Source organism: Gadus macrocephalus, chromosome 4, assembly GCF_031168955.1.
Source record: "Gadus macrocephalus chromosome 4, ASM3116895v1".
Taxonomy (NCBI): Eukaryota; Metazoa; Chordata; class Actinopteri; order Gadiformes; family Gadidae; genus Gadus; species Gadus macrocephalus.
In genome coordinates, this window is record NC_082385.1 from 23528270 (window position 1) to 23554522 (window position 26253).

Consider the following 26253-nt stretch of genomic DNA (forward strand, 5'->3'; position numbering starts at 1 on the left):
CTGCACCGTCAGTCAAAGGACTCAGAAGGCGTGGCTGACGGATGGGGGAGGTTTCCAGGGTCGTCAGAGTCTGAGTAGTGTCACAGTGCTTAAATTTGCATACGTGATCTGATTGGATGACGGATCCGTCACTGCCGAAAAAGTTTGACATTTTTAAACTTTTTGACGGAGCCTTCAGCGCACGGATCCACAATGCATTGCGCGTCCGTCCCCATTCATAGTCAATGGGGATCTGTCCAGGACCGAGGCAGTGGGCACGAAGCGTTAAGGCCCATTCACACCCTACGGTAAATACGGATACGGACCGTTTCGTCCGGTCCCGGAGGTGTTTCGTCCGTCAATGGGTCCGTCGCCTCTGAGCTTACGAATCCGGAGTGCTCCGGGAGAAACGAAGCAATACCACCGGAAATCGAGGCGGCAGTATAGAGTCAAAAGTCAGACCATTCGCGAAAATAGATAGAGTAGTATAATATCTGATATGTTTTATATTTATATTATACTATATACCTGACCTTTCAATTTTATTGATCCCCTGCTTTGGCAATGAGTGACGAGAATGAGGGTCATTTAACAACATTTTGAGGAGATAATCTGCGGGTTGGTGAGGGGTGTCACATGCCACCACCGCCTAGGGCTACACTTTTTGCAAATTTTTTGCCGATTACGGATGACACAAAGCAAAATCATCTCTACAGATGTCATGTTTGCGATTGTCGATGGATTGATCTCCGACTGATCCCCATTGATCTCCGGATCCGGACGAAATTCGTCCGTCGCCCCAAAACGTTGCCTCCAGAACTACCCTTCATACCTCTGTCTGGTTTCAGCGTTGTTATGGATGTTGCGCAATAAATCCTCTAGAGGGCACTGACTGTCGTTTCACAAATTAACGACCCATTGAAGGACGAAACACCTCCGGGACCGGACGAAATGGTCCGTATCCGTATTTACCGTAGGGTGTGAATGGGCCTTTACAAGTTGCTGGTGTTCCCCGTCGGATGATGGACCTGCTGGAAAATCTCCCGTGTTCAGGGGTTGACGCTAACGGTTGCCCGCTTGCCCGGGGCAACTAAAAATAATACTTTGGCTGAGATGATTTCTGGTTGTGTGCATTTTTTTTAGGGTTTGTTCATATAAAAGCTATTTAAGAGTTACTAAAAACTGTAGAACAACCATTTTCTTCTGCAAAATCACACAAAATGGATATATTTGCAATTGATCAGCGCGCTGTGTTCTCTTCTCTCGGAGAGCAAGTTAAAGGTTGGGTATGGAATTCTCTTTTTTGGCCATTTTTGCAAAATTACTTGAAATCCTTATTATAACCCACTTACAGCCACTGAGTTAGAAGTACTGACATAAAAATTAAACAAGTCAATCATCTGTGGATCGAAAAGCTCTAGCCAATGATTTCCAGAACCACCGAGTGGCATTGGACAGTAAGTACGTCAATCAAACGGTCGTACTGCACTCTCCCTCGCGTGACCCCTTCGTGCACGTACTCCAAGCTCGTGACCCAGAGCAAGCTTCTGTTTGTTGTTATCCTGCGGTAGCTATTGGAGCTAGCTAACTAGCTAATGGCTCGCTCTCGCGCTTCTGTGTTCGCGTGCGTCCAGGACTTGGAATGGGTGGAGTCAGCATTGAAGGAGATGGGGTAGGACCATTTGAGTTGTGTGTTTTCAAAATATGCTGGCGTTTCGCAAATCCCATACCCAACCTTTAACAGACAGCGCGAACATAGCCCCGCCTCCTGTCACTCACTCGCAGTGTGGTCTCTGGTAGGGCGGCAACAACGAATCGATAAAATCGATAAAAATCGATTACTAAATGCGTTGGCAACGATTGGCAACGAATTTGGTCGTCGATTCGTTGTGTCGCACGATTAATAAGTTACTCATAGGCGCAGCACTGTTTACAGCCAGCCGCCGACAGGTTGGTTCATGGTTCATGCACGCCCACAGCGAGCTTTAGTGTGAGCGACCACAGCTTGTATTTTGGTCATATCTTAAAACTGGACTGTAGGCCTACATAAAAGTGTTGGACCTTCATTGTCTTTGGGTTAAAAAACTCCTTCAACTCAGTATCCGTCTAGTCCAACCGAAAACTCTGTCAGCTGCTGCTGCTGTAGACGTTGTGCAGACGGGCTCAGAGTCGGCACCGCGTGCATCAACAGTCATTCAAAGCAGCGGTAGTAATCACGCAACCGGACGGTGTAGAAAGTCCCGTCAGTTAAAAATAGTAATGCAGTTTTTAAATCCATGTTAAAATCGGCAGGATATAGAGCTAGTTAGCTTAAAAACTAACCAATGGTCACAAACAATGTCAAATGTGATGTGTTCAGGTCGGCTCAGTAATATGATTGATGCGTTCAAATGCAACAGAAAAATAATAATAATAATAATTGAGATTTTGGTGAAAACTTGTTTTCCCAGTAATATAAAATAGATAGTAAAGATAAAATTATGACCTGTTTAATGTCCTATCTTGAACTATCATCTTATCAGCAATTAAAGCAATATTACAAGTTCTATTTCAAGGAGTCTCGAAAATGGTATCAATAGGTTCGACCGGTTAACCATGGACATCCCTTATATACATATAAAAGTATATCATACATTGTATGTTTTTTTTGTGTTATCCCAGTTATGTTTTTAATTTTTTTTTTTTTTTAATATTACTTTTAATAGTTCCGGGACGTTGGAGCAATAACCTGGTGTTTTTACACTTCAGTCTGCACTGTGAATTGGAAGTAATGTTCAGTTTTTTAATAAAGATGCGGCAATTCCAAATGTTTCTTTTTTTTATCCGATTCATCGATTAATCGAAAAAAATAATCGACAGATTAATCGATTATTAAAATAATCGTTAGTTGCAGCCCTAGTCTCTGGCTGTGATTCGGCGGTGCACTAGGCCTAAATTTATTTTTTATTTGGTTCCGGTTTCCGACCGAATTTTCCGAAAACAACCTACCTATCATTCGCTGCCGCTGGAAAAAATAAAATAAAATAAATTCCCTACCTACCCATGACCTCAACTGACAACCAACAGGAAGCAAATTTTTTTTTTTTAGGCCCTAGTCTTAATCATGGTCTCAATGCTCTGTGTGACGGTGTTGGCTAAAGGTTAGCCAACACAGCTAGCATCTCAAGTGCAGCGCCGCCGCAACCCGTTTAGGTAGAGAAGGTAGACGGAGTGGTGATGGAGGACTGCGGTTTGGAAGTACTTTAGATTAAAGCAAATTACCAAGGAAAGTCAAAAGAACAAGGTTTTGGGTTTCATAACTGTGCACATGCACAGCAATAGCGATCTTTTTCACGAAATTGGACCTGCACAAACTATGAATGCTGAGCCTCCACTGATTCCGACAATCTAACCATATCATTCTGGGACTAGAACTCGCAAATATCAACTTAAGAAGAAACTTCCCCTTTTCTTTTAACAACCAAAAATAAATTGTACCTTTGTGATTTTTGTCCACCAAGTTGAATCTGATCTCATTAAACCACCATAAACAGATAATCCAGCGGCCAAATTTTGCAACTAAATTTGGTGTTTACAATAAATTACTAAGAGAAGGTTTCTTAGGAAAAAGATAAATTGCCTTCAATCAGAACACATGTTCTTTAGCGCAATCTAGTGGCCATACGTGTATTTGCGAATGTTTGGCATTGTTTGTCATTCGATTATATTTGCCCTGAACTTTATATAGAGGTATCAAGTGACAAAATGGTAAGATATCTATCTAATTGGGTCTCATAGAACGACAGTACCAACTGATAATGACCACAACTGATAATTATTTCAGGTGGAACTTAATCTTCCACTTATGCCGTAAAGTAGTATCCACATTGATCCACACTTGCACAACATTCTTTCTATTGGCACCAAGATGTAACATTATAGCCCTAGCAGTTTTGAAGATGTACTCTATTTACTTTGGTTACGTTCTTTTTTGAAAAAAACTGTTTTCCCCTGGTATCGAAAATGGAATAGAATATCAATATTTTTCCAGGTATAGTATCGAAGTTAGAAAATCCAATTTCGTGACAACACTACTGTAAACGCAATTGCAATTATTTAGTTAGACTTACAAGAAACGTGAAAGGTAAAAAATACATATCAGAACTTATTTGAAATCGATTATTTCCATAAAAAAATAAAAGAAGCATATGTCAATGTCAATTTTATTTATATAGCGCATTTACAGACGGCTTAGCTGCACCAAAGTGCTTTACAGTAAAGTGCAATATTGCAGGAAGGCACAAAAACAACAAACAATAATAAATAAGAAGTGCAATAAAAGATAACATTTAAAAAATATATATATTTTATTTAAAAAATAGCCTACTCAGTCAATGTAATCTAGAAGCGAGTATGCCTAAATGTACATGCCACAATGTACTATCAATGTACTTTTATGCTGCAAGTTCAGCTCAGGAACAATACTATACAATGGTGTATTCCCTTTTTGCTAGTTAAAGCACAATGAAATGGTTAATTCTAAATAATATTTAGATATTTTTGTCATCTGCACGTATTATTGAATCGATTTCGAAGCAATTGGTTCAATATCGAATCGATATCGAATGAAGACCTAAAGAATCGAATTTAATTGAATTGTGAGGTACCTGGCAATACCTAGTCCTAGAAAGCATGCAGGTCTACACATAGCTTTTTTTTCTTTTTTTTTTCTCTATTTGGTAAATAAGTAAACAAAGAAGTTTGTTATTTTTTAAACATGTACATATGTGGAAGCTAACATTCAGCTTCAGTCTGAGCTAGGATGAGTTTTCTGATTTTCCCAAAATTAGGCCAGGTGCCTGGCAAAAAGAGGCCCGTTCACGATTCTGATTATTAATTGGGCAAGTGAACATTACATTCGGGCAAGGCAAACATGACCTGTACTTTCCTGATGTGCAAGTGCTTTTGAAACCTTAGTGTCAACCCCTGCATGTTCATGTTATTTTTTTAATGTATCTTCCCTTTCAGGAACCCTGCCCTTAATAAGCAGACCACAGACTCTCAGAAGCCCAAAACTAGCCCTATCACACTATTTGTCGGGAAAAAACACTGTAAACCAGACGCACTACCTGCACTAGAGCTGTCCCAAACGATTATTTCTCAAACGATTAATCTAGCGATTGTTTTTTCGATTAGTCGACTAATCTAACGACTAATTTTACGATTAATCTAACGATTATTTTTTTTCAGTTACCGATTATTTCACATTACTTCATCAATGTGACTTTTCAACATGCCACTTTTTTGTGCAATAACATTGTGCAAACAAGGCACTTAAATTGTGAAAACTGCAAAATAGTACATTTTGATGCCATATGTAGTATCTAACAAATGAACAAAATAAGTCAATCAGGAGGAATATACCAAAAAATGAAAATACTGTTCTACTCCTTCCTCCCTCTCTCATTGTGCAAACTGAAAAATAATGCACTGCCACCTCAGAGACCCAACTTCGAAAAGGATTTATGTAATTTAAATTGTCAACTTGTAGTGTGTGTTTACTACTTAGAACTTGTTGTTAGATCGTGGAATTTCGACAGTCAACAGCTAGACTAGAACTACATAACATGACAAAAGTTCTCTTACTACTTAGAACTGGTTGCTAGATCGTGGAATTTCGACAGTCAACAGCTAGACTAGTACTACATACATAACATGACAAAAGTTCTCTTTTCACCAGAGTATAAAATCCGAACCCGACAAAGTCTATTCATAATATTGTAATGACCACGGAAGAGGCAGTGAATGAAGTGATTAGACAGCTTATTAGATACCTAATAAACCGTTGGAACACGCAAGACCGGTCACCATAACAACGCTGGTAAACAAACCCTCGGAGCTCGGCTTGGGGGGAGAAGGCGACGCGCCGACGCAAATTATTCATGTCGACGAATTTTTGAAGTCGACCACGTCGACTAGTCGTCCCAGCTCTAATCTGCACCCATACAAATAATCATTGCAAGGCTGGTCGAAATCTTTAGCCTGTGACGATATACCAAAGAAAATACATGTTATTTTTTAGTCTTTGGTGAGAGTTGATGTCTCATGGACTGGGCTCGTTAGGGTGGGGTTAACTCAGCCAAGTAATGTTCCATAGGCTGGATGTCTAAATTATAATTATATTATTTGTGGCTTGCCATTGTATAACTGGGCAATTTTATCTTAAATGTAGTTAATTGGTTGGCTGTTGTGCCCGTACTATGTCATCTGTCTTGTTTCAAAGTGACAAAGGCTGTTAATTGTTTTCTCATTTCTTTCTTTCCATTAAGTAAAAAGGATAAGCTACCATTTATTTGTTAAATCATTGCATGTCAGTTCTGTTCTGCGTTCAATGCCCTTGGGGGGCTTTTTGTTTAACTTGCACATGTCTCCTTACCTAATGATGCCAACCTCTCTTCGCAACCGCCAATTATTTTTGATCGACGTGTCCATTTGGTTTCTACGAATTAACGAAGTGGACACCTTCACACACTGTCCTCAGGCAAACTGTTCCGTCTCTACCAGCGAGGACGACTTTAAACCTGTCTCACTCTTGTCGCCCCGGGAAAAAATGGTAAGCGGGGAGAGACACAGAGACGCGGTGACACGGAGACGCCGTGTGTGACGGCGAAAGCAGTAGAGTAGCCTACTTGGATCTGAATGGCTGCCCTGCAGGTAGGGCTGGGCGATATATCGAATATATGCGATGTATCGCGAGATGTTCTCCAGGGGATGTATAAAATGCCCATATCGCGAACATCGAATATAAATTGGGACGCAATGTTTCTTTTTGCCGCCGCCGGCATACTCGTTGTGCTTTCACGCGACGGGGCGACAAGATCTCATACAAAGTGAACGTAGAGACGCGTATCTGCCAATCAGCGTTCAACAGCGTGGCCACTGAGTGACATGTGTAACGTAACAGCCAACCAGCGTTCAACCGTCAAACTCGGTGCAGTGCAGTCCGGGGTGAACTGCAGCACGGAGGAGAAAGTGATTGTTGCCGTTTGCGACTCCCGGAGCTCTATATATAATAATATATAATATAATATAATATAATTGGTTATATAATATCACGGATAAAAGCTCTGTGCGCCTCCTGATGGCCGTAGCGTGGGGAGCTCTCATAGGGATTGGGCTTCTCGGGGTTTGTTTAACGCACAGCGTTCCCTTCTCTCGCTATTTCCGGTGGCTCTCTAAACTCACTCCCCCCGCCCATTGCGAGTCCACGAGATTCTCATGGACGCGCGTGTGTGACGTAGTCTGGAAGGCGCGCTGCTGTAGGTGCGTGTACCTCCGACTGGTGAGTGACAACAGCCAGAAAGAGAAAAAAGGATGGAAACTGAGGATTTGGTTTCGAAAAAGAATAGCACTGGATCCTTCGTCTGGCAGTGTATATAATAATTATTATTCAAACTGTTAATAAATAATTAACGGTTTGAATAAATGCTGTGTTGGTAAATCTAACTTGATTTTCTTTTTCTTATGTGCAAGTTCTAAATTGTTCCAATAGAAAGCACTGATGAGTTTAAACAATATGTTGTTTCATGTAATCTACATGCAGACTTATGTTTCAGTAATACTAGAATTATTACTGACGTAACATTATGCCAGACATGGTTGAATCGAGCATTTATGATGTGCTCTAGAGGAGATTCAAAATATATCGAGATATATATCGTGTATCGAGATATAGTAAAAAAATATCGAGATATTCATTTTGGCCCATATCGCCCAGCCCTACCTGCAGGTAGAATGACTAACCTGCATGGCAGGTCTCACTGTATGTGGCAGGTCAAGTCTCTAGTCGGGAATGGGATCCACTTATCTTTTGCTCAGGCGTAGAGCCGTAAACTGTTTATGGTGTGTGTGTGTGTGTCACATTGATCCATGAACTATAATCTTCAATGTGTGGTGTGAATGCATGTCTTCGCTCTACCCTAAGTAGACTAGATCGGGCATAAGCCTGTGAGGCCCGTTTCTTTGTGGGCTTAAAGGTCTCATCACTCTCATGGCATGAAAACTTCACTTTATGATGTTTTCTAACGTTAATGAGTTCCCCTAGCCTGCCTATGGTCCCCGAGTAGCTAGAAATGGCGTTAGGTGTAAAACAAGCACTAGGTATCCTGCTCCGCCTTTGAAAAATTAAAGCTCAGACACTCCCGATTTCGGCCCAATATGTCGTCATAAGGGGCCAAGTTACCTCCCCTTTCTCTGCCTTGCCTGCCCAGAGAATTTGGCCCGCCAATGAGGTGTGTGTGTGTGTGTGTGTGTGTGTGTGTGTGTGTGTGTGTGTGTGTGTGTGTGTGTGTGTGTGTGTGTGTGTGTGTGTGTGTGTGTGTGTGTGTGTGTGTGTGTGTGTGTGTGTGTGTGTGTGTGTGTGTGTGTGTGTGTGTGTGTGTTAGTTAGAGCTGTAGCGACGCGTCAACGTCAAAAATTCGTCGACGTCATATTTCTCCGTCGACGATTTTCGCCATACGAGAAAAAGAAAAATGGACAAAAGTCAAAATAAAGGAAAATGTCCGCACGCGAAATCCTCAAAAGTATGGAAATACTTCAAGATGAGTCCTAAACGGAAAGGTGTTGTGATTTGCACTCTTTGCCAAATGGATATGGCATATCACAAGAGCACGACGGCTATGTTGGAGCATGGCACCCCATTGTCACTCGTGATGGAGACGATTGCAAGTAAGTACCAACGTTGGTTAAATTAATTTCATGTTTGTGTGGTGTGTTGTGTGGCTTGGGCTCTGCGCGGTGCGGTTTGTTCGTGCTGGATTGGTGGTGTCACGTTAAAATTGTACCGGGGGCGAAAATTGTACCGGCCTATGTCATCCATAGTAATCCATTCCAAACCTGCCTGGCAACAGACGATTGCGACGGGCGATCGCGTCGAATGACGTGGAAGGTTCTTGAACATTCGCAAACTCGTTCATTAAGCGCGACAACACTTATTTTACAAATTACATTTATTAGCGTTCCTAACTTTATATTTGTATTGTATTGCATTGTATTTTGCATTGTAACCAGATCAAAATTGTTATGTGCACCCCTGGCCATTTCCATGTTACAAAACAACACAGACAGAGACACAGCTGCTGCGTTAGGCTACCCATGATGATCAAATGCATTGTTGGACATAACATTACTTTTAAAAGTAGCCACGATAGCATTCAAATAAACTAATCATAGCAAAGCACTGCAATGAGGTTAAGAGTAGATTTAAAATGCCCCACTGTCATAGCTGTTGTTCTAATATGCATTGCTTTTGTGTTTTCTAGGACAAAGCAAAGAACCTTGCCGTCCTACCTTGGGAAAGAGACACAATGCACTCCACAGAAGGCAGCTGAATTGAGCAAAAAGATCTTGAGAGTAAGTAATTATTAGCTCACTGTTGTTTGCTTTGAGCATCTTTTAGGATGGAAAGGCTGTGTCCATTTTTTGTGTCCTATATTTATTAGCTAGGTTATGGGTGTTTCTTCAGTTAACTTGGCCCTTTTCTTTGTGTCCTTGTTTAGATTGTCTAATAATTAATCTTCTTACATTGTAAGCAACACATGGCTCAATGAAAGGTGCTATGTTCATGTTATTAATAATCATTTTCTTTGTCTTACAGGTGATCGTCAAAGACATGAGGCCTTTGTCTCTTGTTGAGGGTGAAGCCTTCATAGACATGATTGAATATGCCTGCCCAGGCTTCAAATGTCCCTCTAGGTGGTGGTTCACAAAGCAGTTGGAGAAGGCATATCAACATACTCTTGAAGATCTGACGAAAGACCTAAAGAAGAGGTCGTCAAAAATCACACTCACCACAGATGCCTGGACAAGTATTGCCACAGAGGCATACCTCGGAGTGACCTGCCACTACATCAACGACAACTGGGAGATGGTCTAATTTGTTTTGTGCACAAAGCCCCTTGAGGACCGACACACTGCAGAAAACATTGCTCGCTGGATTGAAGAGGTTGCCGAGAAGTTTGACTTCTCTCTCCTTGATGATGTCCTGGCGATTGTCCACGATAATGCAGCTAATGTGGTCAAAGCCCTTAGAATCCTTGAAGAGAGGCAGGGCGTTGCCTCACTTCGATGTGCTGGCCATACCACCCAGCTTATCGTCAACCATGCTCTGAAAGAGCCCCGCATCAACAAGGCACTTGGGGCAGCAAGGAGCCTCGCCGGGTACTTCCATAGCAGCGATGTTGCCACCCTGAAGTTGAAACTCAAACAAGAGCAAATGGGCACAGCTCAACACAAGTTCACCCAGGATGTAGCTGTTAGATGGAATAGTTCTTACTATATGATCAACTTGATCCGAGATTCCGAAAACTCAAGTTCCTGTCCACAGAAGACATCCTGAAGGTGAAACTCAAACTTCAGACCCTTGCACTTGAAGCCAGACGAGTGCAAGTGAGGGAAGAGCCTGAAGAAGATGACAGTGACCAGCCAGATCATTCCAGACAGAAGCCAAAGACTGTTCTGGACATGTTGCTTGGCACAGATGATGATGAGGAGCTGGAAGATGAAGACCCAGGCCAAGACGGAAGGGATGATGCTGTCAGGAATGAGCTGCTTGCATACTTTAGGGAGAAACGGATTCCAAAGGACAAAAACCCACTCCAGTGGTGGAAGGAAAATGAAACAAAGTTCCCTGCCCTGGCTGTAGTGGCGAAATCCTATCTGGCTGCCCCTGCAACATCCACACCTTCGGAACGTCTGTTCTCAGCAGCAGGGTCCATCGTGAGCAAAAAAAGAGCAAGCCTCACCAAAGAGCACGTGGACATGCTCACATTCCTCCACAGTAATTCAGAGTAGGTAGCTAAAGAGTGGTGAGGGAGGAGAGAAGTGGAGGAAAGTGGACAGTGCTATATTGCAAAAACTTCATTAGCATGTAAGCTAGTAGAATAGCAGTTAAGAGTCATTTTTATTGTGCATCAGGTTTTATGTTGGTTTTTGCACTGCATTTTTTTGATCTTTTGTTCAGGAGAGATTTATGTTTGGAAAATAGCAAACTATTTTATTTATTTTATTTTGTGTAAAGCAGAAGTTTTTTGCTGTGCAAAATGTTTTGGGTATTTATTTGAGATACATTATGTTTTTTATTAATCGAGCAACAGAAAAATAGATAATCCAATTAGTCATTCGATTAGTCGACTAATAGATAATATAATCGCCCGATTAATCGTTTAATAAATAATCGTTTACCCCAGCCTTAGTGTGTGTGTGTGTGTGTGTGTGTGTGTGTGTGTGTGTGTGTGTGTGTGTGTGTGTGTGTACACGCATGGTAATGCAAGTGTTGTACACTTCTTTATTATCTTGATAACCGTTCTGCTGTTGGTGTTATGCCGATTGTCTTCCACCGAAGCACCGCTCCCCGCTGCCGAGGCACCACCGCCGCGAGGCACGACTGCCTCGGCAGCGGGCAGTGGGATTCCGGTGGGAGTCAATCGTGGGCAACAATCCCTTTCTCTTCCATGTCGCGGGTCAGTCTACTTCAAATTTATGTGGAAGTGGAAGAACAAGAGGCGTCAGAGAACCCGACGCAGTCGTTTGAGATTCATAATATCGTCTGGAGGCGCACACAACTTTTGGTTGTGATAATATATATTATATGATATAGACATCTATGTATAATATGATATTATTTGGATAAAGAGCTCCAGGACTCCCGCTGGAGCACCCGGAGTGTTCTAGAATATTTACAGAACATGTGCCGTGTTCCAATACCCGTACTGTCCGTACTTACTAGCCAAAATTTGAGTACGCAGTACGTTCCAATTCAGATCCGGCGAAAAGAAGTATACTTCAAGGACCCGGATGCCGTACTCAAAACGGGCTAATCGTGAAGTGTGGATCGAAGGACACTCCCCGTACTCAACGGCAGCCATCTTAGCTACGTAGCGGTTGAGGCTGAGCCAAAGTCGGCGCATTTTCCACATAGCCTGCATTAATAGTCATTTTGTAGTTTTTATAGCTTTTTATAGCTGGCATAAAGAGTTCACCGTTCAAAGCGGGATGTTTATTGCGGTGGAGGAGCCACGGCGGATGGTACCGTGGCCGCAAGCTGCTCAGGGCCACACACCCATCCTCCATCTTGACCCGCCTCTAAAAAAACCTTTATGGAAAGCTCATTGTGGGACTGGCTCGTAGTGGCTGTAATTCTGCACCCAGGCTGAATTTCTTGAAAGTCTTTAAGTACTGTATTGGGGGCCCACTAACGGCTATATAAAAGCATTCATAAAGTAGCATGCCATGGGATCTTTAAGGATTACTCATGGACTGATATGTTTAAGGTTTAATTTGCATACATACACTGACACACATTTATGTATAGAAACACACACACACACTGGAGGCTTTGGGTCAGGGACTGTTTAGTACAGCTGGGTATTGTGGCCAATTTCCTAAATCGATTTGATTTCGATTCATAAGGTTCTGAATCGATTAATCACGACCTGATTCAATCTGCTCTTAAATAAGGAAAATGGCTGTACTGTGTTACAAAATACAAATGTACTTTGTTTTTTCTCTTCATCTTAAACAGGTTTTAAGTGCAAACTTGTAAATTGGACAGTTTTAACTTGAGCTGTAAACAAAACTCAAGTGTCAAAAGTGCAACTTTGAAATTAGAAAGGAATTGCAAGTGAAAGTGTTCTTGAACTACAACATTCAATCACTGAAAATTGCATTAAGACATTGTTTATTAATGTGCAAAAAATAATAGTAACAAAACAAAAAAATGAATAATAATAATCTATGTCATGCCCTATGAATCGATATTGCAAAATTCGATTCAATCAAAAACATTTTTTACCCATCCCTACTGGTGTGTGTGTGTGTGTGTGTGTGTGTGTGTGTGTGTGTGTGTGTGTGTGTGTGTGTGTGTGTGTGTGTGTGTGTGTGTGTGTGTGTGTGTGTGTGTGTGTGTGTGTGTGTGTGTGTGTGTGTGTGTGTGTGTGTGTGTGTGTGACCCAGTATGCCCTCCTCCGTCAGCGCATGATACATTCCTCAGTGGTGATTAGGAATGCGCGATATAAACGATGTACGATATAAACGATAAAAAATGCCCTACGATAGGAATGCGCGATATAAACGATAAAAAATGGCCTACGATAGAGATTTTAGTTATATTGCTCTATCGCGATAATGCATGTTTGACGCGATCTATCCATGACCCGCGATATATAAAGAGCGGGTCATGGGTAGAGCTACGAGCTGCAACCTTCTGCAACGCATCGTCCGCGACCCGCGAAATTTAAAAAGAGCCACGAGCTGCAACCAGCTGCATCGCATCATCCGCGACCAGCGAAATTTAAAGAGCCACGAGCTGCAACCGGCTGCAACGCATCATCCGCGACCCGCGAAATTTAAAGAGCCACGAGCTGCAACCGGCTGCAACGCATCATCGTCATCTAAGTAAATATGGCTGAAAGCGAAACGGAGGAGCTGGTGATTGCCCTCATTTCATGTTCATTTTAAAATTGTATGCGTTCACTTTGCACTTTTATGTTTTAATATCAAGTATCTGTGCACAGTGCACACACTTGGAAGATTTTTCTTTATTTAAAATAGCCATGCCTAATACGTATTTCCCTAATTCACAGTATCCGTTTCTTTATTAACAAGACACCACCAGTTTTAATTTAATTAAGAGAAGTATATGTCATTACACATACGATTTTTTTCTTTGTTAAAGTCTCTGCAGCTACAACATTATGTTGTGCGATTACAGTTTTGCACAATAAATGTTCTCAAAACGACAGGCCTACTACGTTTATTTCTTTTGTTTTATACATTTAGCAGTTTGGCTTTCCTTAGAGTCTATGTAACCTGTTCTGAAATGGTTCTATTATGATTTATATATCGTGATATATCGTTATCGCAATAGGTTGCAATGTATATCGCAATATGGATTTTAGGCCATATCGCCCATCCCTAGCCTACAGATTTTAGTTGTATTGCCCTATCGCGATAATGTATGTTTGACGTGATCTATCCATGACCCGCGAAATATAAAGAGCCACGAGCTGCAACCGTCTGCAACGCATCGTCCGCGTCCCGCGAAATTTAAAGAGCCACGAGCTGCAACCGGCTGCAACGCATCATCCGCGACCCTCGAAATTGAAAGAGCCACGAGCTGCAACCGTCTGCAACGCATCATCCGCGACCCGCGAAATTTAAAGAGCCATGAGCTGCAACCGGCTTCAACGCATCATCGTCATCTAAGTAAATATGGCTGAAAGCGAAACGGAGGTGCTGGTGATTGCACTCATTTCATGTTCATTTCAAAATTGTATGCGTTCATTTTGCACTTTTATGTTTTAATATCAAGTATCTGTGCACACACTTGGAAGATTTTTCTTTATTTAAAATAGCCATGCCTAATACTGGACGTATTTCCCTAATTCACAGTATCCGTTTCTTTATGAGCAAGACACCACCAGTTTTAATTTCATTAAGAGAAGTCCTCATCATCCTCATCGTCATCCGCTTATCCGGGGTCGGGTCGCGGGGGGAGCAGCTCAAGCAGGGGGCCCCAGACTTCCCTTTCCCGGGCCACATTGACCAGCTCTGACGGGGGGATCCCGAGGCGTTCCCAGGCCAGTGTTGAGATATAATCTCTCCACCTAGTCCTGGGTCTTCCCCGAGGTCTCCTCCCCACTGGACGTGCCTGAAACACCTCCCAAGGGAGGCGCCCAGTGGGCATCCTTGCCAGATGCCCGAACCACCTCAGCTGACTCCTTTCCAAGTAAAGGAGCAGCGGCTCTAATCCGAGTTCCTCACGGATGGCTGAGCTTCTCACCCTATCCCTAAGGGAGACGCCAGCCACCCTTCTGAGAAAACTCATCTCGGCCGCTTGTACCCGCGATCTCGTCCTTTCGGACGAGATCGCGTTCATTAAGAGAAGTATACGTCATTAAACAGAAGATTTTTTTCTTTGTTAAAGTCTCTGCAGCTACAACATTATGTTGTATGATTACAATTTTGCACAATAAATGTTCTCAAAAGTTTCTTTCTTCTTTTGTTTTATACATTTAGCAGTTTGGCTTTCCTTAGAGTCTAATGCCGCTTTTCCACTGCATGGTACCAGCTCGACACGACTCGACACGACTCGACTCAGCTCGCATTTTTTGCGTTTCCACCGCGGTACCATGGTATCTGGTACCTGAAGTGGCTGCTTTTTCTAGTACCTACTCGCTCTAGGTACCAAGCGAGCTGAGCCGATGCTAAAAGGTGACGTCGGCAGACGGCCGGCGACTGATTGGCCAGAGAGTGTGACGAAGTCACGAGAGCGACATGGCAACCATGCTGGTAACATCCATAGCAGCGCCGCAGCCAACATGTTCCACTTCTCCAACTTCTTCAACATGCCGGCTAATAATAGTAATGTGATCGATGTCCTCCATTGTTGTTATGTGGGTTCTGTCCATGTGTGGGTTGCGTATGTGTTGTTTGCGTCGCGTACACAAATACGTCACGGCCCTTTCGCGCAGCCGACCCCGCCCACGTCCAGGAGGTACTATTTGCGGTGGAAAAGCACCCGTGTTGCTACCGTGTCGAGTCGTGTCGTGTCGAGTCGTGTCAAGTCGAGCTACATGTGCGGTGGAAAAGCGGCATAAGTAACCTGTTCTGAAATGGTTCTATTATGATTTATATATCGTGATATATATCGTTATCGCAATAGGTTGCAATGTATATCGCAATATGGATTTTAGGCCATATCGCCCATCCCGAGCGGTGATGTCACCAACCGTCTCTGTCAGGCCGTTTCTTGTCCCAGGCTTCAGGTTTTACTATTTTCTTCCTCCTCCTCCTACATCTTATCTCTGCTGCTGATGGCAGCATGAAGGCCGTGGGCTGCATCAGCCCCCAGAGGAAGGGAAGGGGAGGTGGGGGAGGGGTGAGGTGAGAGGGGGGAGGTGACGTTAGAGAGGAGGGGTGAGATAACCCCCAGTATCTCATCTGTTCCACCTTATGTGAGGCCTGGTTTCACGTCGGGACTGGTTTTAGAAGACCCAACTCACCCCGCTTGGAAGATGGTGTGTGTGTGTGTGTGTGTGTGTGTGTGTGTGTGTGTGTGTGTGTGTGTGTGTGTGTGTGTGTGTGTGTGTGTGTGTGTGTGTGTGTGTGTGTGTGTGTGTGTGTGTGTGTGTGTGTGTGTGTGTGTGTGTGTGTGTGTGATTTTGGGTGTGTGTGGACATAGGAGTTTGTGTGCAGGTCTGTGTGTGATGTGAAGAGGTGAAAGAGGACCGCTTTGTGTACAGTTCAGCCCACCTGCAAACTCAGACAAGCTGTCCTTGTCACAAAGACACACGCACACAGTTACGCATGCACACAGTAGTTAAATCCCACACCACGGGGAAAGCCGCAGACTTGGATGAATGTGTGCCTGATCACACGATGCGTGTGAACTGATGTGAAACCTATTGCCCACAATATACCCCACCCACGGCTCATGTTATACCGCACCCATGGACCCATCTAATCCCTTGACGGCCTTTGGAGATAAAAGCTTATTTTTTAACACACCAGGGGCAGTTGTATGCCTGTGATTTACTGCTGGGCAATACTTTTTTACTCAACTTATTATCAGTGCAATGCCACACATCCGTCTTTTTTTTTTTCTCAACCTTTTATTCAAATTCATGAGACTCAGGTTTTTATCCCGAGTTTCAACCACAGTCTTCTTCCCGGTGGGGGTTAGCACCACCAACCGATCCATCTCTGTAATGGTCTGGCCCAAGGGCATGCAGACCGTAGCCATTAAGGAAGTGCAGTAGTGTTAATGTGTGGTTATTTCCCTGGTTTGGTTGTGTTTCGACCTGTTCCATCGCTGTCACACACTCAACTGGATTTATAGCAGGACAAAACCGTAGGCTAGGTATTTATGAATAAAAGGCTGTACATTGTTCTTTGTGTTTTCACTACTCACAAATGCCACCATCCTCTTAAGCACCACACAAATATAATTTGAATAACTTCCTGTATTATGGGAGCGAACTAGGGCTGGGCGATATATCGAATATATGCGATGTATCGCGAGATGTTCTCCAGGGGATGTATAAAATGCCCCTGTCGCGAACATCGAATACAAATTGGCACGTAATGTTTATTTTTGCCGCTGCCGGCATACTCATTGTGCGTTCACACCAAACGCGATGGGGCGACAAAATCCCATATAAAGTGAACGTAGACGCGTATTGGGCGAATTCTTCGCGAGAGAAAACCGGCACCAAGTTTTGATTTGTCGCGCCACACTTTCGCTGTGCAGAGGCGAGCGCGTTCACGAGGATTTGTGGCGTGACAAAGTTGAAATGTATTTTCATTTCTCGTGATGACAGCCAATCAGCGTTCAACAGCGTGGTCACTGAGTGACATATGTAACGTAAACAGCCAATCAGCGTTCAACCGTCAAACTCAGTGCAGTCCGGGGTGAACTGCAGCATGGAGGAGAAAGTGATTGTTGCCGTTTGCGACTCCCGGAGCTCTATATATAATAGTATATAATATAATTGTATAATATCAAAAGCTCGCGTCCGACGTCTCTCCCTCTTCCACAAAAGGTAAAGACATGCAATGGCACAAACACACTCACTCCCCCCGCCCGTTGCGAGTCCGCGAGATTCTCATGGACGCGCGTGTGTGACGTAGTCTGGACGGCGCGCTGCTGTAGGTGTGTCTCCGACCGGTGAGTGAGAACAGCGAGAGAGAAAAAAGGATGGAAACTGAGGATTTGGTTTTGAAAAAGAATAGCATTGGATCCGTCGTCTGGCAGTGTATATATAATAATTATTAACAGTTAATAAATAATTAACGGTTTGAATAAATGCTGTGTTGGTAAATCTAACTTGCTGTGATTTTCCTTTTCTTATGTGCAAGTTCTAAATTGTTCCAATACAAAGCACTAATGAGTTTAAACAATATGTCGTTTCATGTAACCTACATGCAGACTTATATTTCAGGAATACTAGAATTATTACTGACGTAACATTATGCCAGACATGGTTGAATCGAGCATTTATGATGTGCTCTAGAGGAGATTCAAAATATATCGAGATATATATCGTGTATCGAGATATAGTAAAAATATATCGAGATATTCATTTTGGCCCATATCGCCCAGCCCTAGAGCGAACCACAACTGAAATGTTGTGGTCCTCTGATGGTGTTGATATTTGCAACGAGCAATTCACATAGACACGACAAACGCCAACAGCCCACAGCGGCGCTGGCTGCGTTTTGATGGTGTGGGTTACTGGTTGAAGAACAGCCTTTTTGTCTTTCTGGAGTGGAGACAAACTAGTCCATTAACGACATCGTATCCAATATACTGTCCGATCCAAAAACCTATAAAGGTCTTTATAAAAGTATTTATTTTTTATCTCAGAATATGTGTTCCTCAGGCACCACAAGGATAAGCACAACTTATAAAATGTGCTGATGGTGTAGACCTTTCAATTAAGAATGCACCGAATTTTCGGTCGAAAATGGCCCAAAAGCGCATTTTCGGTTTTCGGCCGAAATACTTTTATCACCAAAACAACACGGCCGAAACAGAAATTTGTGATGACACAAAAAAGCGCTGCCAGCACACGTCTACATGTGTGCTGGCAGCGCCAACACTGTCTGCGGTGTTGACCTTTTTCAATGTTTCTGAGAAAGACCCACGTATAGCGATTTGCAAAAATTGCAATGCCTTGATTTTGAAGTTAATACACAGTCATAGCCATAAATGCAATGGTAGTGGTACTAATAATTGGCATAATAATTTCTTTCGGTTTTCGGACTTGGTTTCCTCGTTTTCGGTTTTGGCAAAGAATTTTAATTTCAGTGCATCCCTACTTTCAATGCTGCCATATTCGAGATATGGAAAATTGCAGCATTGTTGACACACCTTGTTCACCAGTTAACGTTTAATCTTTAAAGGCACCCAGTGCAACTTTCGAGGCTTAAAAATAAACATTCAATTTCTAGTCTTTTTTACACGTAGTAAGTTTCAATAACTCCATACCATTACATACCGACATTTAAGCAGCAAAGATGAGACGTCGTTGTGTGGTGAGAACTGATACAAAATCGATAACAACAACAATGCCGCCATTTTCTTTATTTTTTGTAACCTACAATAAATAAAGCAGGCTTCCAGTCAATGGAAAAATGGCTTCTCCCCACCGGCGATTGTTGTTGTTTACGATTTTCTATCAGTTCTCACCACACAACGACGTCTCATCTTTGCTCCTTGAATGTCGATATGTAATGGTATGGAGTTATTGAAACTTACTACGTGTAAAAAAGACTAGAAATTGAATGTTTATTTTTCATTGAATGTTTACATAAAGTTGCACTGGGTGCCTTTAAAGCCTCTCTTTACATTGTTGGCTAACATCTGACTAGCTGACACTTTTGTTGACTTTATGGTACTTATTACTATCAAAGAAGATCATCTGTTAACCTTCATTGTTTCTTTCCGAGAGATGCTCTAAACTCTGTCTAGTTCAGAAAACAAATTGTAAACACAGGGCATCTATTGGAGTAACCCCAATATTGATTATATATTGTAAACTGTTGTTCTCTGCATCTGCAAATTAATCATGTTACTTTCCCAAGTCATTCTGTTTTAAGAAGCACAACAACATTTCTTTGTCATTAATTGACTTTGAGCTGTGTAGCATCTTATCCTAGATATCTTTGTTGTGTACAGGGAATGGGCTAACCTTGCGATTGTAAGTGCTTGGCACTTGGTTCTATGAACTTCCTCATTATACCAACAGCGATATATTTTTTCACCGTCTTCTGACAAATGTACTTATTGTAAGTCGCTTTGAATCAAAGCGTCTGCTAAATGCCCTAAATGTAAATGTATATGAAGATACTTTATTTTTAAACTTTTCTTCCTGACCAGATATTTGGTAATTCTGTGATACATCAAGGTAATTTTACATTTGTAGATCTTGTTGTCCATCACTTTTAACGCATCCCTTTCCACCCCTCTCCTCTACAGATAACACCACCACCTGAATCCATAGTGAGAGCGAGAGAATTCACCTCGTTTTTCCACCATGGTCGAACCGTCTGACAGGCCCGCGTCCGCGGCCCAGCGCCTGGGGGCCCCAGACAGCTACGGGGTCTCCACCCTTGAGCCCAGCCTGCGGCCCCCCACCACCCAGCCCTCGGGGGGCCGCCAGGTACCCCTCAGGGTCCAGCTGCTGGACGACACCCAGGAGGTCTTCCAGATATCGGTGAGTCAGAGGACCCGTTTGTCTGTGTTTGTACATGAAACGGGCTTGACATGATGTGTTTGTGTGGGCGGGTTCTGTTTGCGCTGTAGTGTCGCCAGATGTGGCCCAGCGTACTTATCGGTAGGAAGCGGAGTTGAGCTAGCCTTCTTGGCAGGTAGCGTAACCTTGACCTCAAGTGCAATATGATTAGCCAATTACATGGCAATTCAAAATCGACCCTTTCCCGACAAGATGCATAGGAGTAGAACGGTTGTCAAAACCCTTTCAGACCATTGAATATTTTTTCCTGTGTGGCTCAGCTTGCGCACGTAGGTTAGGGGTCCCATTGGGAGATGGGAATCTGTATGCTGTAGCATATTTTTTTATGTGATCTTAGACCAAGTCAACAGGTTTATGAGTGGATTCCATGGAAGATCACATCTGATGGTTCCAGTTAGGACAAGATTTGTAAACACGAAACAAGCGCTTATAATGTTAACATAGTTTTGAATCTGTTGTCATTCTGTCTAGATTGTTATTGGACGTTTCAAATTTCAGTTTTGCCTCCGCTACCATTGACACCATTGACATTCTTCTTTATTAGGCCTTGGTTTTGCTTTTATTCAGCCTAGTGTTGTCTTTATTTAGCCTAGTTTGGTCTAGATACAACTTTTGTCTGGTTTAGCTTAGTTTTTTTCTATATGTAGCCTAGTTTCGGCCAAACCCACAAAGTAAACTAGATGAATGATGAAAGGGGGCCATAGTTAATCCCTGATTTCCTACAGAAATCTATTTTTGAAGATTGGAAAACTCAATTTGTTGGTGGACTAAACAGCAACTCACCGTACTTGTCAGTGGTGGTTGGTGGACGCTTTCACCCCAAGAGTTTACAAAGAAGTTGGACTCTCTGGAGGGCACATACAGGAAATGAGAGAGATTCCACTTTCCTGTCCAAACATGCATACCCAACACCAGGAACCAGAGATAACACTGACGGAGAGAAGGTTCTGGTCCAAGAGCTATGGTCCGCATGTGTCTGCTGCTAGATACTGTCCAGAGATCACTCCATCTACCGGTCTGCAGGGCTTCTGTCGGGCCTCCCCTGTGTCACGTGTCTGGTCACTTGTCTTCATGTGTTTAATCTTTCGTTGTTTTGGTAATGGTTACACCTTGTAAACCGGTTTGAGGTTGGTTTTCGGGTCTTGTTTTTTTTTTGTACATAATCCATTAATCGTCCCGTCTTTGTGCTCCACTCTGGAACATTATGGGACATGTGATTAGTTGATGTAGAATAAGCAGAAGTTCGGCTCAAGTCACACACACACTCTCCCTGGAGAGTAACAGCTTTTGATATAATTACATCCTCAATTTGTCTGAGTGTGAAATATTAATATACATTGGAGGGCTTACATCTCTCTGTGTGTGTGTGTGTGTGTGTGTGTGTGTGTGTGTGTGTGTGTGTGTGTGTGTGTGAGTGAGATTCGTTGCTGTGCGTGTTGCCTGTGTGTGTGATTCGTTGCTGTGCGTGTTGCCTGTGTGTTCGAAAGGCTCCTTATTACCTATAGTTGTTCTACAGGTAATAGATTAATTGCGAAACAATGAATCTTAAAGCAGTTAAAAGTCCCTACAGTCCCTGTAATGTGTGCTTTGCTGGGGTGTGTTTTGCATGTCGTTGGAATATCTTCAGTTCTCTAAGCTAGGAATTTGCAACAAGTGGTTTATTATGGTCTGCAAAGAGGAACAGAACGCTTCTGGAGTCCTGTTTCAGACACTTTGTGATCATCGTTAAGAAGGAACGTTATTATCTCACAGAATTTCCAGGCCTTCTCTTCTTCGGGAAAATGCCAGGAATGTGTGTGGTGGTGTTTTTGTTGTAGCCTCGGGATGTCTCTGTCTTGCTGTGGCAGAGAAGGGGTATGCAGTGTGTATTGTTGTGTGTAAAATGGTCCAACTGTATGTTTTGTGCGGAGCTGGGATATAATTACTGCAGAAAGCTGACAAATGTCCATTTGTTCAACCCTAATGGATTCTGTAAGATATTTACTTTTCTCTACATGTTAGTGGAAGGTTGAGAAATTATCATAGTGGTTATATGATTTATTTTAATCAGAAAAATATGAATCTTTTAGGGCAATACTAATAAAAAAGTTAAGTAAATAAAGTATTATTTTGCTGAAATAAGTCCTCTAAATTAGTTCTTGGTAAATGTTTTAGGGCAATTTCAACTCCATCCTTACTACACCCACGCATGAACGAACGCACGCACACAGATCATAGAGATAGGCCGGTCCTATCTCTATGATCTGTGAATGTCACAGAACACGCCTGTGGAAAACAGACCGGTGGGGTATACTACGAACCTCGCTGAACATACTCAGGCTTTCCCAAGAAAGCATGGATCGACAGGGATGCAACTCTCAATCGGAGCTAAATGGTACTACGAAGCTCACTTACTGTACGTCCACTAGTGATGTTATGCTTTGCGTCGAGGCATCGGGGCGTGTGTCGAGTACCTCGGCTCCTCCCCCCAGCGAAGCTCCGTATCGAGTAGGATTCACATGGGTGAAATGACATAGCGTGTGACGTTCGAGGCTTCATCTCGGGCTGTTCCGCGATATGGGTTCACAATCGGCACATTTTTACAAAAAAAAGACACTACCCAGTTCCAAGATCACTTTAATGGCTATGTAATTAATCACAGTCATTCTCAGTCATCATGCAGTTCTATTATTACAATTATTAGTAGGCAACTGTAGTTGATAAGACATTCTATTTTGCCCGGGATGAAAAAAGTTGAAAACTGTTTACTATGACGCGTTTCAGCGGCAAAACACTGACAGCCAATCGGAATGTAGACGCTCTTCGCTTGCATGGATCCCAGGGAACACCGGCAGGCAATTTTGAATTGTACGTCATGAGCGACCAAAGCGAACAGAAATATTCGCAGCGAAACTTTATGAGCGTGGTGTGGACGTACAGTTAGACTTGACACCGGCTTCCTCCATCTTCTGCGTCACCTTTTTAAATAAATCGACGTTTCTCGTTTTCAAACGGCGACAACCATAAACGTATAAACAAATAATTAAATATTTATAAGAGATTAGAATTGTGTATAGTACGGAAGACGTTTCCGAATGCGTACTTCCGCCAAAGTAAACCAGTTCACTACGCTATCCCACAATGCAACCGGAGTCTGGTAACGAACGAAGAAGAGATGGCTGACCCGACACCACCAGAAAGACGTTGTAGAAAGCGGCGAAAAAAAGGGACATTAAAAAGAGTAAAATAGTAAAGTAAGTAAGTAATTAAGTAAAAAGAGACATTTTTAATTTAATAGCAAGGATGACAAGACGGAAAACAGGTAACTTATCAAGGTAATTTTGCCGGCATCTGAGGGGAGATACGTCATCTCCAAACATCCGGTGGAGTTTCGGCGATGTTCGGAAGCGTTCGGAGGCGTTCAACGCATAGCTGTAGACCGTACTACACTGTCAAGTGTAGTACCGTCAAGGAGTAGATGCTGAACAGAAATAGTATGTACTAAGTATTCGGATTCAGCCTAGGTGTTCTTATCCGTTTTCCCTTTTCCGTTCATGTTGTGATGACGCGGCTATTGGCGCGTCCTCATGCGTCCTTATTGTGGCTGCACCAAACATTTCCCTCGCATGCAGTGACGCCTCGTGCCCACTACCTCCGTCCGTTGACTGATCCCCATTGACTTTGAATGGGGACGGACGCGTAATGCATTGTGTATCCGTCCGTTCCGTTGGAGCCTTCGGCTCCGTCAAAAAGCTGAAAAATGTTCAACTTTTTCGGCAGCGACGGATCCGTCATTCAATCAGATGGCGTATGCAAATTTAAGCACTGTGATGCGACTCGGGCTCTGACGATACTGGAAAGCAGGAAAGCGGGTCATCTTGCATCGCAACAAGCAGGAAGAAGCGGGAAGAACCCGGCGAAGCGATTTGATTGGCTGACGGATGCCTCTGCAAAGACTACTCCCCCATCCGTCAGCCACGCCTTCCCACGTCCGTTGACTGACGGTGCAGTGGGCACGAAGCGTGACGCCTCGTGCCCACTACCTCCGTCCGTTGACTGATCCTAATTGACTTTGAATGGGGACGGACGCGCAATGCATTGTGGATCCGTTCATTCCGTTGGAGCCTTCGGCTCCGTCAAAAAGTTGAAAAAATTTCAACTTTTTCGGCAGCGACGGATCCGTCATCCAATCAGATCGTGTATGCAAATTTAAGCACTGTGACGCGACTCGGGCTCTGACGATACCTGAAAGCGGGAAAGCGGGTCATCTTGCAATGACAAAAGCAACAAGCAGGAAGAGGCGGGAAGAACCCGGCTTTGTTGTTGTTAGCGGGAAGCGATTTGATTGGCTGACGGCAAGACCCTCGACAAACTACCCTTTGACAGAAGTATATCGGGTAAAGGTCCGGTTGAGGTCTTATTCGTTTAAATTACCCGATTATTACTGCATGTAAACGCACTGACAGACACAAATTAAGCTGGTTTAGCATTTAGGATATCCACTCTGAACAAACAAACACCACAACATAGAGCACAGAGAGAAGATGACTATTATATAAAGGACAAGTTCTGGGGATTTATATGAGAGGAATTAAATCAAGAAAAGTAGGCAAGTATTGGTTTAGTCAAGTGAAAAATAGAAAGGAGCCACGCATGGGGAAAGCTGCAACATCTATTCGGAAGAGATAAAGTGAGAAAAATAAGAAAATGGGAAGCGATGCGTGAAAGCCAGTGAAAGTTGAGATGCCGTGAAGAAAAAGGATTTAAAAAGGGGCTTATAACAGGCTGGCATAGACAAGTGAGCCATTGTGTTCCCTCACCTTGATTCCTCCCTGCCTTCATAAAGAGCCGGCAGTGTATTTGTGCGATAGGCGTTGTCTAATGAGGACTGCACTTCAGCCAAACCTTCGCCCTCCATTTGGCAGCTCTGATGTTTAAAGCCGGCGTTATCTGATACCGTTAATTATGGTCCAGGAGAAGGGAAGGAAGGAGAGAGAACTGCTGCAGAATGTCAGTTGAACTAACAAAAAATCCCTCAGAGAACTGCCTGTTCCTGAACGTTTACAACAATGTTCAGGTCGGGTCGACTAGAGAGGTCTCCTTGGCACTGGAGAGATTAAAGAGGATTACAATGCTATTCTCGTGGCACGCTAAAATGGCATTTTGGACATAAATTGAAAGGTGCTTTTGGATGAATGCTAAATGACTAAATAGGTTAGTTGATGTCATATTTTGGTGGCTCCCTGAAAATCATCTGGGAATTTATAATAATGACATTCTGCCAATGGGTTGTTTATTGTAAAGTAAGCTATTCTTGGCACAGGCTTAGCCCATACTTGTTTTGGTTTGTATTCAATGTGCCCCACATATACTAGCCATAGTCAAAGAAAAATAATAAGCTATTTCAGTGGTTCATTGGACAGTCTTCTACGAAACGTTTTCCTGTACTGTGGCCACTTTGGAATACAGATTGAAAAGGGGAATTGCGAATGAATTCCATCATCCCGAGTCCTCTGCTGGAATCCAATCAGAGCAGCAGGAGGGTTCCCAGAGTTTCATTCCGACTCCGCTCTGAGTGGGAATATATGTTTTTAAAACCCAAACCGCCCTTTCTTACCTCAAAGGATTACGGATGGGTAGTACAAAGGAGCTGTGGACAAGTCAAGTGGAAGGTTGTTGTTGCAAGAGGGTGTTAAGTCAGTATTGTGACAGAATTGCTTTCATTTTGCACTTTCACACGCTTGGCAGAACAGTCTTTTTTTGAGCAGTTATACTGATTAAAAGTGCTTTGCCGTCGACGACAGATATGTTATGTAGGCTGCTAGATTAGGGAAAAAAATCATAATCACGACTATTTTGGTCAATATTGAAATCACGATTATTCAAACAATGATTTTTTGAGTTTGAAAACATGATGTATTTATTCAGCCTGTCAAACAATTTTTGTCCTGCTCTTTAAATTGGCACTGAAAAAATTTATCTTGCTCCGTTGAAATAATCG

At 42.9% G+C, this 26253-nt stretch overlaps 1 protein-coding gene across 3 annotated transcripts in view; it reads left to right on the forward strand.

Moving 5' to 3' along the window:
• The window catches only part of LOC132456376 (FERM, ARHGEF and pleckstrin domain-containing protein 1-like), a 122217-nt gene that overhangs the window by 3262 nt on the left and 92702 nt on the right, over positions 1 to 26253 (forward strand). For all 3 annotated transcript variants that reach the window (XM_060050721.1, XM_060050719.1, XM_060050720.1), the window contains exon 2: positions 19997 to 20234. In XM_060050721.1, coding sequence (XP_059906704.1) covers positions 20055 to 20234 — 180 coding nt within the window. In that variant the 5' untranslated portion in view covers positions 19997 to 20054. The remainder of the gene's footprint in view (positions 1 to 19996; positions 20235 to 26253) is intronic.